Consider the following 15,303-nt stretch of genomic DNA (forward strand, 5'->3'; position numbering starts at 1 on the left):
ACTGCCTGCGCCAGCTTGCCCTCTTCCTGTGGTGCATCCTGCTGCTGTCTTGAGGGTAAAAAACACCAGGAAGTCCAAAGTGTTGTAAAAGAAAACAAACAATATTTTCCATTACAATAAGGTCACTTTCGAACAAGTTAATGTAGGTGCTTTTGGGTGTCGATAACCCCCCCTTCACCCCATCTGGGCTTCCTTGGATAACCTCTCCGCAAACCTGCAGCACCATGTGGTTCTGAAGATGCTTAACCAAACTGTTATCTTTAAGTGTAACAGAAAGAAAATGTTGCATCTAAAATACTTAGAACACTGACTACATTCAAATAAGGTGAAACTTTACACTGAAAATTATGCATTTATGTATCAATCCAACTATATCAAGGTAGCAGTTTTAAGTTTACAGAACACTTCTTTACAGTCTCACATGACTGCCGATGGGTAGAAATAAAGAGCTCACAGCCTGCTGGCAAACCCATAAAATCACAATTCTGAGCCAAGAGAGTAAGTGTAATGTTCCTGGGTGGAGTACAGGGTGAGGAGCATCAGCCTATCCTGTAATTTCATGGGTTTAACAACATACTTCACTCTGTGCTCTTCACTCAGACACACTACAGCTCGCACATTTTTAACAGACAGGAAGTCCTGTGGTTTCTCTCGGTCAGCCAAGTACTACTTTAGAACTCAGTACAACACATGTACATTAAAAATATTCAGGGTTTCTCAAGAACAGTTACTGCATTTCATACCCTGCAGTCGCATAGCAACAAGAGGACCAACATCTCTCTGCTGGCATGGATGGGAGCTGCAGCGAAATGCCTACAATCAGACGGAGGATGTTCACAGGAGAGCGAACTTACGCTTTCACCATGTGGTAATCTGACGTGTTGAAGACATAGCCTCCAACGACCCACATGATGCCCTGCTCCACTGCAGCCTTGTGGGAAGCCCTGGCCAGCCCGGCGTCAAGATAGTCCTCCCGGTTCCAAAAGGAGGAATTGGCAGGAACTGAGATGGAGCAGTCTGGACCTGAGAGAGGAGGGAGGGGGGTCCACAGAGTCAAGGCTCCACAGCAGGTGAAATGAACGCGGAGGCTTGACTAATTCTTTTTTTCTTTTTTTTCTTTTTTAAATTTATTTATTTTTATTTTGGAGGACATAAAACAGACAGATAAAACAGAGAGAAACAAAAACCTTTCAATGATTCTGCAGCCTAACCGAAGTCTGCATTCTGTGGAAAAGTCCCAGCATTGAGAGGAGGAGTAAACTTCCAACAGACTCCATCAGTTTACTTTGATGACAGCTGGCGTTAACCATTTAATGTCTGCGGGACATTAAAGCAAACTGATGAAGCCCAAACGCAAAAGGATGACTCTGTACAAACACTAAAAAGGGGAATGTGAAATCAAAACAGCCATTGATATTCATAATATAAGTGTGTGTGTGTGTGTGTGTGTGTGTAATGGTAGGTAAGAGAGGCAAAAAGGGGCTTTGGTGGTCATGGCAATGAAAAAGTATCAAAACAAGGACTCAATCATCCAAAATTAAGTTCTTTTGTTTGCTTTTTTAAAATACACAGAAATCAGCAATAAGGAGAAAACCTTTGTTTAAACTTGATGTTCCAGATAATTTACTTTTTGAACATTCTTTCCTAACTGTTGGGAGTGGGATAATATAAACAGATGTCTCTGGCCCAGAGCCGCCTTCCTTTGTTTATGAACAAGAACAATAATGGCAGCATAAACCGGACACACTCCTGAATTAGGGGAAAAGATTCTGTGAAGACTTCTGGCAAACAACTTCCAAGTCGGGAATCAACGATTGGCTGTTTCCTGTTGATTTTTTTGATACCACAGAGGTTGTGGTGGGGTCAGCCGATCCTAGGGAAATCAATCCCTGCGCTTCGTTGTGAGATGGAGTGAGGGCACTTATTGGTTGCGAGGTTTCTTCATTCCAGGCCGAAACGTATAGATCATCATCGCAAACAACGCACAGCTGGCTATGAACCAGGAAAGGAAATGATTCTCTGAAACAATCAAGGTCATGCCACCCATTCTGCTGTTCTGTTCAGCAGCTGGAAAAAGAAAAGTGGTGGTTAAAACACCTCAGCTTGACTGCATCTCTGTGGCTTTCCCTTCACACAAACACTGGTTTACACGCCTATACCAAAAAGAAAAGGTTGAATTTTTCATGGCTGTGCATCTATAAAAAGGACAATTAAATGAAAGGCTAACTCCACTAAACAGACATCTTTCTGCTTTTGTGCTTGTTGGTGTAGAAAATTAGTTCACTCTGAGGCTGGCAGCAAAAAAAGCACACCAAGAGCGACATTCCTCTGTAAGAAACAACACGACAAGGTAATAAAGGGTGAGGAAAAAAGTCTGTTTCTAAACTCCCTCAGCTTTGGTAATTAGATGATGAGCACACCGAGCTGCCAATATATAACTGCAGTTAAATCAAGCAGTCGTCTCTTCTCGTGCAGAGCAATGCAGCGGAGTCGTCAAAGAGCTAATGGAGCGGTCGGAACGTCCAGATGGTCGGATTCAAAAAGGACACAGAAGTGTCAGGACATGACCAAGAAGGAGGAGAAGAAAAAAAAAAGAAAAGTTAATTTGAAGTCCCCTGGGTGACAGCAGATGGATGTTATGGGGGCAGCAAAAGGCTTAAAGCTGAAGAGGCCCTGGTTTGAGTCACCAACTAAACAGCAGAAATCTGCACGGATAAAAGAGAACGCGCTCTTCCCTAAACCTCCAGCTGCTTCACTGGAGCTGCCCGGTGCTTTACTGGGGTTGTTTTTTTGTTTTGTTTTTTTTATTAAAAAAAAAAAAAGAAGCTTTAATTTATATAATAATTAAAAACAATGAAAAATACACTGGACGGCAGGTTGACAGGCAGCAGAAGGCAGAGTCCATTAATCTCCCTGTAACTTGTTTATTAAAACCTAAACATAGTTCTTATTTCTACAAATTAAATTCTTACCAAATCATATGAGCCATATTCCAAAACACCTTTGTCTGAGCCTATGCAATCGCTTTTAATGCCCAAAAGATAAGATTTTACGGCTTACCTACAATGGACATTCCTAGCGCCCAACCCTGGCCTTCTTTCTAACCCTAACAACTTAGTTGAATGCTCAACGCCTTTTTCTTGACCCTAAAAAAAAACAAAAAAAAAACAATTGGCTTGGGGACACAGTCCGGGACTTGATGAACCCCAGCAGAGCCTTCCTTCCTTATACAAAAGCACAAATCTCTATTTTCACTTTCCCCTTTTCAAAGAATCGAGTTGCAGCTCTTTGTGGCCATTCAGACTGTTCAGAACCAAGCTCGTTGTCAAATGAGCTGGAGTCTGTTCTGAGATCTAATCACTTACTCTCGCAGTGATCCAACAGCTCCAGATCAAACAGACAGAAAAGCAAAAGTGAGTCCAAGTTTCTGATCTTCAGATTCTTCACTTCTAAAAGCAGAATACTGCTTTATAAAAGAGATCTGAAAACAGGGTTGAGGCATACTTCAATGAAGAGCTTGATATCAGCTATTAATAATTCTGGCTGATAAAGTTGAACTGCGGCAGCTAAATGTATGATTGATGTATGATGAGAGCCACTGTTCAGTCTAAGCACAAAATGGAGACTCAGTCGAACGCTTACTTCAGAAAAAGGTTTCGGATGTTTTCCTACACCGACTCGATGACTTTGCGGTTACTCATTTGTGAACATGCAGTCACTTGGAGATAGCCAAAGCAAAGCTGCTGTGATCCCAGCTCACCTTGCCATCCGGCTTTACAGACGCATGCCTTGTCCTGGCAGTGACCTCTGTCTGGGGAGCCACAGCCAGCCAGGCAGTATGGGACATCACAGGCCTCCCCCTTCCAGTTGGCTTCACAGTCACAGTAAACTGAAGAGGTGGAGTTCCCCACACGACACTCGCCTCGGCCGGAGCAGTTGTTGGGACACGCATTTACCCTTTGAATGAGAAAAGAAGAGAAAAATCAATGAGAGTGAGAAAAGAGGATTCAAAACAAAACGTTGGGAACACCTTTTGACAGACAACACATCTGCTTGTGTGCGAGGGCCGCCTGCAGCGTGCCCAGACTTAAGCTCAAATGAGCCCCGTTCCCCTTCAGCCTGCAGATGTTGTTTGTTATCATCATCCTCCTTAGTTAATCAAGCACCTGCCTCAAAATGAGTCGGTCATCCCAGGGAGGGCTTACATCACTGATGCAGCACTGAGCTGGAGGCTGAGAGAACTGTCAGACACCAAGCCACCACACACACGGAGCCCCCCCAAACACAGACATAATGTGAAACTGCATCATGCATGTCCAAGTGTTATATGTTACATATAAGCACCTAAAATAGGTCTAATAACTTTAAACTGAGCTTAGAACCGTCTTATAATCATTAAAGACTTCGTCACTGAAGTCATAAAAATGAATAAAACACATTCTAACTTGCGAGCAGTTAGGACACAAAGGGAATATTACAGAGCAAAGGGAATATTACAGAGCAACATCTGAACGGAAGGACGACTGTTCAGAGGAGCGTTTGTCAGCACTGTGAGAGAATACATTTTCTGAAATCATTTGAGTGTGACCACTGATGTCTGATCAACAGCTGTCGTATGTGTCCATGAAAGCAAAAGCAAAAGCAAAAGAAAAGAACCCTCTGAAACACAGCGAGTCATGGCACTACTCACAGTGAAACGCTCCAAAGGGCATCTTCATGTTGTGGGCACACAAAAAAAAAGAAAAAAGCATATCCTGAAAAAAAAAAAAACGAAATGTGCCAGGAGACTAATCTAAAAATAGCAGTGTTGAGATGCCAAGCTAAAGTCAACAATGTGGTAAATAAAACAGGGAAAGGAAGGAAACCACCAAATGTGTGAAGACATTTGGTAAAAACGTTTTATATGAAGAAGTCACTGTCAAACATGTCGCTATAAACCAAGAAAAAGAAGAAACCTTCTAACCCGTCAAAGCTAAATGGATTGCTAAATTCTCTCATCCTAAAGACAAACACACTGGAAGCGAGATGGAGGCACAAAGGCCTCTCGTCGTTCTTTCAAGTTCCTTTCGGTGCCCGATGGTTTGATGTTTCCGCTCCTCCACCTCTCCCAGACACCAAAGACTGGGGCCCAGGGGCACTTTGCTTTCATCCAGCTGTGTGGTTCTCAGCCATCGCCATGGCGATGGTACCAATGAACATGGGATGAGCACAGGGACCCGGCGCAGTGATCCGCTGTGCCCTTTGCAGATGTTTTTTCTAAAATATCTTCTCCTCGTTACGCCTCTTTCTTATGTATTAAGTTCAGTTTTGTTTTGGAGGAGTAACGTTTTTTTCCTACTGGTTCCTACTGGTCTGTGTCAGGTGAGGATGAAATAAGAAAGAAAAAAAAGAAAGCCAAATACAACAACAAAGCACGAGAGAGCTCACCAGCCTGTTAGTGGTACGCATCGGTCACAAACGGTTTACATTTGAGGACTTAAAGATCAGAGATACTTCAGATTGTCCTGACAAAAATCCCACATGTACACATCTATACTGGTCCCACAAAGTGGAGCCATCAGTGGCAGAAAAGTGTGCAGTGACACTAGAATACACGCTTCAGAACCAAGCTCGTTGTCAAATGAAAAGCAACACAATTCAACCAAAACTGATTAAAGACTGCAAACCTAGAGAATGCTGCACGGCAACACAAACTTAAGATGCTGCTTGATTATCTGAACTAAACAACAGTGGGTGGGAGGTCAGACGTTTTTTTTTTCCACTTTCAAAAAACGTACATTTCCAAACTAAGGTCCCAGACTTAGTTGTTTCTTGTTTTATTGTGCGACTGAAAAAGTGAGCTAAAGACACAATTGGAAAGCTGGAGTGGGAAATTAAACCACTTAAAAAGGTGCTGTTAGTAGAAGAAATTATTTTTTAAAAAAAGCATAAAAACTTTAACAACAGATTATCAGCAGAACTGGAGAAAGCAACATCTATCTTTGTAAAGCAGAAAACCAAATTAAAATCCTTAAAAGAAACTTCTGCTGTGTTACTTACTGAAATCTAATCATCTTGACCCTTCTATGCTTCCAAAAACTGTCCCTCAAACGTCGGTAGGTACCAAATATTTCTTGTACATTAAAAGAAATCTTGTGATTTGTACCTTATGGTGTGTTAATGCAACAACAACATCCTGCAGAAAATGGCGTCAACCCACTGTGCCAGCATTGACTGAATCGTGCACAAAGTGGTAGGTTTCAATGAGTCATCATGTGTTAGGGATGGGGTGAAGTGGACCCATCCCCCAAATTAAATATCAACCGTGGCAGAGATATTATTTTCTCTAAGGATCTCATGGCGTGGGTCAGCACAGGACGCCGTACATTTTGTTTTCCTTCTGGCTTTTAAAGCACATCGAACGGGGATATTGAAGGATGCAGTCACGGTTAAACATGTTTCATGCAGTACTTCTCTCACCTGTAAGAAATGTTGAAGCCAGTCAGGTTGTAGGCAGCATCACTGAAGAAGTGCAGCAGGGCGTAGCCGGACTGAGACACGACCTCAGGAACCGTCTCATTCCCATATTGCTCGGGAACGATCAGGCCGCTGCAGTGATGACAAAACAGTGGCATTTCAAATATTTTTATTCCTGTTTGCAAATCTGTCACACCAAACAAAGCTTGCAATTTCATATTTGCTTATTTTACTATAAAAGCGATGTACTGCTATGGGCGTACATTGGAAGTATTTTTTCTTTTGTGGCATCGTTACCAAAAACCACATTTCATAAAAAACTGAAGGTGAAGCATGACTTCACAGACATTGTGTGTTGCCTGACTGGACTGGACTGCCTGCGGTTCAGACTATTAAAAAAAGGTTTGTAGCGTCATTAGGACAGAACCGCAGACTGTCGAGCAGCTAAATTTAGAAAAAGTGGACACAGATTCCTCCTGTAAAACTGCAACAATCAGTATCCTCAGCTCCCAAATGATTAAAATGTGGCGTTATAAGGAAGGTTGCTGCAACACAGTGGGAAACACGCCTGTTGTGCACTGAAAAAAAGTTCCTTTGTGTCTGTTAAAGAAAAGCTTCAAACAAATAAACTAACAGATTTCACTTTAGAAAACTGCCCCTGCAAGAGTTTTTTTTTTCTACAGAACTAATGGAAAGGGAAAGTTTTTGAGAAAACAAACTGAAAACTGGGACAAAGAGGCCACCGACACAAACGGTTATCAGACAAACCTATAGGAGACCCACCTGAAAGCAGCCAGAAGAGGAGCGTAAATGGAGTCCCCGTCGTACACGTAGAGGTGGTCCCAGCTGCATTCAGTGGCAAAGTGGTTGAACCTTAATCGCAGAATGGTGTTGGGTCTGTAAAACGCACACGAGGGCCGTCATAATGTCTCTCAACACTGATGAGCTTACAGGATGACAGCAGTTTGGATTTCAAACAAGTGTGGAAAAACCTCACAAAAGTAATTACTGCGTGTTTTAAATCTTTCGAACCTGATTTGTATTTAGAGAGCTTCTGTCCAGTTGATTTCTCTGAGCTAACTACAGCAATAGTTTCTTCTAAACCATCAACTTGTCTGTTAGACCCAATCCCAACCAGACTGTTCAAGGAGGTTTTCCCCTTAATTGACACTTCCATATTGGATTTGATCAATCGGTCTTTGTTGACAGGATATGTACCTCAGACTTTTAAGGTTGCTGTAATTAAACCTTCACTTGGTTTAAGTCATATTTATCTGATAGATTCCAGTTTGTTCTTGTAAATGAAGAATCTTCCTCACAAATTGGAGTAAGTCATGGAGTTCCTCAGGGTTCTGTACTTGGACCAATTCTTTTTACTTTGTACATGCTTCCATTAGGTAACATTATCAGACAGCATGGCATAAATTTCCATTGTTATGCTGATGATACTCAGCTGTACTTATCTATGAAACCAGATGAAACCAACAGGTTGGTCAGGCTACAAGCCTGTCTTAAAGACATAAAGACCTGGATGACTCAGAACTGTCTGCTTTTAAATTCAGAAAAAACTGAAATTGTCTAGTTATATAGTTACTCTAGATGGTATTTCCTTGGCTTCTAGTTCTACAGTGAGGAACCTTGGAGTTATTTTTCACCAGAATTTATCATTTGACGCACATATAAAACTGGTTTCTAGGACTGCCTTCTTTCACCTTCGTAATATTGCTAAAATCAGGAACATCCTTTCTCAGAGTGATGCAGAGAAACTAGTTCATGCATTTGTTACTTCAAGATTGGACTACTGTAATTCCTTATTATTGGGCTGTCCCACATATTCTCTGAAAAGCCTCCAGCTGATCCAAAATGCTGCAGCCAGAGTTCTGATGAGAACTAACAGGAGAGATCATGTTTCTCCAGTTTTAGCTTCTCTTCATTGGCTCCCTGTTAAATTCTGAATAAAATTTAAGATTCTTCTCCTCACATATAAAGCTCTTAATGACAGAGCTCCATCATATCTTAAAGATCTCATTGCAAGATGTTTTCCTAACGGAGCACTTCGCTCCCAAACTGCAGGTTTACTTGTTGTTCCCAGAGTTTCTAAAAGTAGAATGGGAGGTAGAGCCTTCGGTTATCAGGCCCCTCTCTTGTGGAATAAGCTGCCAGTAAATGTCTGGGAAGCAGACACCCTTTCCACTTTTAAGATTAGGCTTAAAACTTTCCTTTTTGATAAAGCTTATAGTTAGGGATGGCTCAGGTGATCCTGAAACATCCTACAGATAAGCTGCTGTAGGCTTCTATAGGCTACTATATAGGTTAATTTCTCAAATGAATTATGTACATGTGACATTATTGTGGTTATTAACTTGTGTTTCCCTGTTCCAACAGATATCCTTTGAATGGTGTTATGGTGTTTTTCCCCCCTCTTTTCTGTCTTCTCAAACCCCAGCTGGTCGAGGCGGATGGCCACCCTTCCTGAGTCTGGTTCTGCCAGAGGTTTCTTCCTGTTAAAAGGGAGTCGTTCCTTTCCACAGTCGCCACAGGCACGCTCAGGACGGGAGATTGGACTGAAGACAAGTTTCGGTGCAAATCTGTTGGTTTCCTTAGCTAGGATATTAATTTTTTGAATTGGCTCTATATGAATTAATTGGATTATGATTACAATTAATTGAATTCCAATTGGACTATATTATTTAAGTGCCTTGAGATGACAATTGTTGTAATTTGGCGTTATATAAATAAAATTGAATTGAATTTAAATCACATATGCGGTGTATACAGGACCACTGTGCGGCTGTAGCTCAGGAGGAAGAGCAGTCGCCCACCAATCGGAAGGTCGGTGACTCTGGCTTCCCCGGGCTACATGTCGAAGAGTCCTTGGGCAAGACACTGAACCCCACGTTGCCTCCCAGTGTATCACTTGTGTATGAATGATTAGAAAAAAAAAAACCACGTAGTTAAGTAGTTAAGACGTGCTGTATGAGTGTGTGTGAGTGGGGTGAATGCGGCATGTAGTGAAGCGCTTTGAGTGGTCAGTTAGACTAGAAAAGCGCTATACAAGTACAAGTCCATTTACCATTTACTTGCCTAACTGAAAATGCCTGTTCACAAATAAAACATGAGCATCACCCCCCCCTTCTATAAACATTTCTAATATTCATACAATCTATAGCTCATATCTTTGATCATTAAGGCATGTTCCGTCTGAGCCGCGCCGTTTTAAAAATGACCAATTGCAAAACATAACTACTACTTTCACTACCTAAGCACAACAGCACAAACAAATGGTGGATAATTAACTAAACGATAAGATGGAAATCATTTACCACCTCCAGCAAAATTTCACACAGATTTGTGGTGGCGGCAGGTGCCGCCTACTGGCTATATCTGCCTCAATACAAGAAAAAGACTCCCACCTGATAACAACACAGTGATATAGAGAGGTCGTTCTGCTGTTGCAAAATGAATAAACCAACTGTCACTGAGAGGCTGCTGACGGCCAATCAGCTTCTAATTGAAAGCATTCTTGAAATTTTTAAATCAGTCTCAGCTCTAAATGTGGTTACCTCTGCTAAATGAAATCATTCAAAGGCGTAGGAAAGAACACAAAGGCCCATTAAGCGCATCTATGATGAGCGCACAAGATGAGCAGGAAATGTTTTGAATGGCCACATTTTTCTCCCCCAAAATTTGATTTATTCAAAGGGGGAAGTTGTGGCTTTTTCTTTTCCTCTCACGCAAACAAATAAACTCAGGAATGACAGCCGGCCCAAGATCCGATTAGAAGACTGCACTCGTGACCAGTAAATGATTCATCAGCAGTCAGGGCTGACTGAGGGGGACCTGACAAAGAAGCGCCACATCCTGCTGTAGTCGCCACCAGTGTGGTCCCTTTGAGCAAGGCAGCGTATAGACCCCACCCTGCCCATGTTTACTCTGAATGTGAAGCCTGTTAGTAAATTAAGTCACTTTAAGCCATTTCAACACGCAGAGAATGCGTGTCTGACGCTTATAAAACCTCTTTAAGATTGTTAATACATTCCTGTCAGTTTGATGCAGACTGTGCAGGTCACTGCACTACTCTTCCATTAAGAATGTGCTGAGGTCTCAAGACAGTGAAGAAATGTCCCATTAGTATGCAATGGAACCAACGAATAACAGGTTTTCATCCAGGAACATTGAAGGAGGTGTGATCTCCTGACTGACCCCAACTCCTCTGCCCGAAAAAGTAAGCTGGCTTAATGCCTGAAATGTTAATGAAATCAACAAGTTTATGGTTTGGAAAAGCTTGCAGCTAAAGAAGTCTGGACTCATCTCTTTGAATCACCCCGGTGTGTGGAATGGATGCGCTGACTAAAACAAGAGAGGCGGTATTGGATTTCTTACTGTTGCTACCAGTTTTCATCCATCAGCTACTGCTCGGCAGAAGCTGACTGGACGACATAAGGAGCCTTAGCTCTCCAGATGTGTAACGTTTTGGCTGGGACGGTAGATGAGGCCAGTTATGAAAATCATTTGATTTGTTTGCATCATAAAAGATTTGCTGAACCTGTTTCCAAAGAACTTAGTCGCATCTAATTTTATTAGTATACTTAAAGTTTTCATCCTGATACCTTATCAAAGGAAGCTAGTTCGTGCTATTTCTTTTTTTAAGACAAGGTTAAAGTCACTTTAACGCCGTTTTCCATTAATCTGACAGCAACTCGGTGTCACGTCTAAATTACCCTCGGTAACTTTTGCACGGCTGTCAACATGGCAGAAGTGTGAACTGCTGCAGTGACATCGACACGCACAGCAGCGGTGGGTTAAGCCGACTTATGATCAGCTGTTCAGTGGAATCTGGCAGATCACGTTATTCAAATAAACTCTTAAAAGTGCCACCCAAACACTCCCTCACCACGTTTCACCTTTGATATTTAGCTGCAGCACCGAAACAGGTTTTCTGCTCAGCACCGAGCCAAACGAGCAGGAGAAAAGTGTTTGAGCTAAAACCTCTCCTCTCTTTAACTGCTCCCATCCACCCCCGCGTTGTCACACAATGCTGAATGCTTGTTAGGTTGATAGCAATTTTTCCTCACAGAACAACATGTTTTTATGAGAAAACTGCAACTCTGGAAGGCCACAGCTTTGAGCGTTGCTGCAGCTTCTCTCATGGCAAACAGCAGTGACTGTGTGGAGAGGTCCTGAACATTGGCTCTTTTTTGTCCCTTTCACATGCATGTCTGAATGAAACCTGCAGAATGTTAACAGAACGGGTTTTGAATGACAGAACACAATCCCTTTAAGCGGGCCCTTAATATTACAACATCTTATGTGTGAAGAGTTTAAACAAGTCATTCAGTCCACGCCAGAGAGATGTTCAGCTCTTGTGTTCCGAGTGTGCCATAATTGATGGAAAGTCTTGTCCAAAGCTGGGATTGGTCACACCCCAGTAGCCCTGTTCTGTACTTACTGTCCCTCAATAAGCCAGGTGCATTTGGTCTTGTACTTGTAGTTTCCGGGACCGTCAGTCAGATAACCGGAGGGCCCCGTCAGCCTGAGGAGAGATGGGGAAAGAAAACTTCCAGGTTATAGACTGAGATAGAAGTGACGCAGTAGAGTACAGAAATGATACCAATAACTTAGCAAAAAGAAGCTTTTAATTAAACAAGTTTCAAATGGGTATAGTGACGTGTTTTGCTGCTTAAAGTGAAAAAGCATGCAGCGTTGCTACCCAAGAGTCATTCAGCAGTCCAGGTAAAGTGCAAGTAAACAGCAACTGCTGTTGCGTCACGTTTCAGTTCGTGCACCGTGGCGGTTGTCCAAATAACAAAGCTGCTGAAAATGATTAAACCGCGCCTCAAATGATCATGCGAGGCCAACAGCGTGACGAGCGGACCAACATTCATAAGAGTGCAGAGCAGCGCTCAGCCTGTTATTGAGCCATCAATTCCAGCTTGATGACACAGCAGCAGAGAGAAGCTCAGTTACACAGGGGACACTTAGACGCAGACAGATTACGGAGTTAGGTCTCAGGGTGCAGCGAGTCTGCCAACACACCTACTTTGTCTTGTTCCAAAACAGTCTCAACACGGTTTCACCCTTGAGTCTGCCGAGAGCCGAGCAGAATGCACTCCTCCCCTGTCCAAGGCCATCATCAACAACTCAAACGCATTGCTTTAAGCTACATTTCACACACGACTGCTTTTTAAGTCGAGTTATTTTTTTTAAATTCTTATTCTCCCACTCAAAACAAACAGGATGTCACATCAATTTCACACAACTTGTAAATTGTACTTTTGGAAGTTCTTCCACCGCACTTCTGGTGAGAATCCCTGTTGCATATTGCACAACAATGTTTTATCTGTATCCCGGCAACAAGGGTGCTGCAACCTCTGTTTATGAGAACTTCCTTCCATAGCTGCTGAGGCACAGGCCGACAGTCCCAGGCAGCTGTGTGGCCTGGGAGGCTCAAAGTGCAAGGCAAAGGCTGTTAACGCAAACAACACAGGGCGGGCTGAAAACTGCAGGTTTACAGATTTACTTTATTATGTGAGAGAGCATCTGAAGCTCTGATCAGATATCAGGACGCAGCAGTTAGCTAACGAGTACACCGCCTCTGTAATCACAGCCAGGGCCTGCAGGGACCCGCAGCTAGCAGACAAACAGAGCTGCTCCTCTGCCTTTACCGTCACTACTGCTTCACCTGTCCACCTGAAACATCGACATGAATGATCCCATTTCTTTCTTTTCTTAACTCGAACAGACCTGTAGAAAACAGAGCTGATACGGTCACTCTGAGTCGTTGCAAAACAGCAACACTTTTGCTTGAATTAATCTCATAGTCAGGGGAGGCTTACGTAGAAAAGAGTGGACATACCTCCTGAAAATAAGAGGTTGCTGCACCGTTTTATAGAGGTAACCTGATTTAATCATTTTCTACTTGCAGGTTTGTCAGAACTCAGAGTGAACTGATAAAACTTCATTCCTTTCAAACCTCAGAATTTAGGAGTAAAACATGTTGTTTGAACAGGTTGTACTGGGTTAAGCAAGAGTAAAAGTTTCTTTCCCTCATCTTTTAATAGGTCAGTCCGATAGCTGCTGCATACAGTAAGGATGCAAAATGGGAATTTGGGAAAAAGGCTTGCCACTAACGGAGGCCCGTTACTCTAAGCTGTTGAAGTGAATAAAGGCCTCAGCTTCTGTTTGAGGAACCAGGAAGCATGTTATTCACTGGATTTATCTTCCCTTTTCATGTAAAAAATTATATCAATAGTGGGCAATATGTCACAGTGAATAACAGTTGCCTTTAATTGATGTCAAAGGCGATGTGAATGTGTCAGAATTGAACAAGGATGGGCTAAAGACACCCACAAACATAAATCACTAAACTGGAAAACATAACGCTGGTGGAGTAAACATCAGATTACTGATTTAGAAGTACCGATTTATTTCCCCGACAAATGCAAAACTGTCATCTTAAACAGTGGATGTCAAATATGTTGGCTGTTAAATAACGTAGCACACGCCTGAATTTCCTGCAAGGCCCACAGATGGCTCCAAGCAAAGCTTTGCATTCAGACAACAGCCCATTCTGATGCAAACAGTAGCCCTGCAGCAGAGCCAAGTGGTCTACCAATGACAAAGTGGTGCAAGCATGAGAGCAGAGCAAACACGATGCCTCACTGAAAGGCGACAACGGCCCCTTCAGCGGCACAGCCTGGAGGGGAAAAGAGCATGCTCAGACAGAGAGGCAAAAATGGTTTTCCCCTCAGATCGCCTGCGTCGACAAATTAAAGCTGCCGATGGGAGATTTCAAATTGATTGCCAGAAACGGGGGAGAAGTCCACTTTCCCACTATTATTATAACAATATTAATAAATTAAAAAAGTTCAATCATTCTTGCAGATATGGATGCTTGTAATATATTACTCAGGGCGGTAGAAGTTGCAGAGAGTAAAAATCGAGTGTGATACAGTACAAAGTATTCAGGAGAGCGAAAGCGCCGATGTCCTGATAGAGAATCCACCGGTGGCTGTAATCAATCAATAAGCCACGTTCCATAACTAATGCTGCAGTGCAAACACACGACCTGAACACGCTCATGAAGCTGCACCTTTGTTGTATCGTGTGATGAGAATGACGGGAATTATCAGCATTGGCTATTCTCCCAGCACATTTGCATCTCAATGAGATGCTTTTTCAACATGTAGCCTTGAAGTGTGCATCACAGCCCTGCCGCATAGATTCATCACTTTCAGATAGTCATCATCACACAGAGAGTTTACTTATGCCACCGTACACCATTTTAGCATTATTACCCCCCCCCCCACACACCTTTTTCAATTGTGAACTCACTGCCATATCAGAGGCAGTGCCCCCTTTACCTAAAACTAAGTCCAACCAGCATTTGCAAAAGAACTTCCAAAACTTTGTCTGTGAATGAAATGCAATAAAACCTGCCTGAACAGCAGCATCAGTAGGCTGGGAAAGAACAAAAAAAGAATAAATCAGTCGAAGAGCATTAGTCTCTGCAGAGAACTGTCAGGCTGGGTGCTCAGGGGGCTCGTCTATGAAGTGAGGTCAGCCATCAAACGAGTTCTAATGGACTTGTAAACAGGAAACACAAAAAAACAGAAATCACACTGCAAAACAGTTAGCTGTCAGACTGTGGAAGTCAAATTACCAGCGAGAGAAGTGTTCGACTACAGCCGACGTCACATCAGACACCAGCAGTGCATCACCAGGAGAGACACTTTAGCTTAATAACTTGTTAATAACTTATTAACTAAGTTGAAACCGTCATAGAGCTACAACTAGCTGTGGGCCATTTTAAATATGAACGATGGACAGACAATTCATCCCATAATG

The 15,303-nt window shown here is 42.6% G+C and overlaps 1 protein-coding gene across 1 annotated transcript in view; it reads right to left on the reverse strand.

Annotated features, from left to right (window-relative positions):
• The window catches only part of atrn (attractin), a 111,359-nt gene that overhangs the window by 90,505 nt on the left and 5,551 nt on the right, over positions 1-15,303 (reverse strand). The window contains exons 2-6 of the mRNA XM_072366147.1: positions 11,906-11,989; positions 7,240-7,353; positions 6,460-6,588; positions 3,761-3,957; positions 855-1,023 (exon numbers count right to left, since the gene is read on the reverse strand). Of these exons, the coding sequence (XP_072222248.1) occupies positions 855-1,023; positions 3,761-3,957; positions 6,460-6,588; positions 7,240-7,353; positions 11,906-11,989 (693 nt within the window). The remainder of the gene's footprint in view (positions 1-854; positions 1,024-3,760; positions 3,958-6,459; positions 6,589-7,239; positions 7,354-11,905; positions 11,990-15,303) is intronic.

This window comes from Leuresthes tenuis, unplaced genomic scaffold (assembly GCF_036924035.1).
Source record: "Leuresthes tenuis unplaced genomic scaffold, fLeuTen1.0.hap1 SCAF_15, whole genome shotgun sequence".
Taxonomy (NCBI): Eukaryota; Metazoa; Chordata; class Actinopteri; order Atheriniformes; family Atherinopsidae; genus Leuresthes; species Leuresthes tenuis.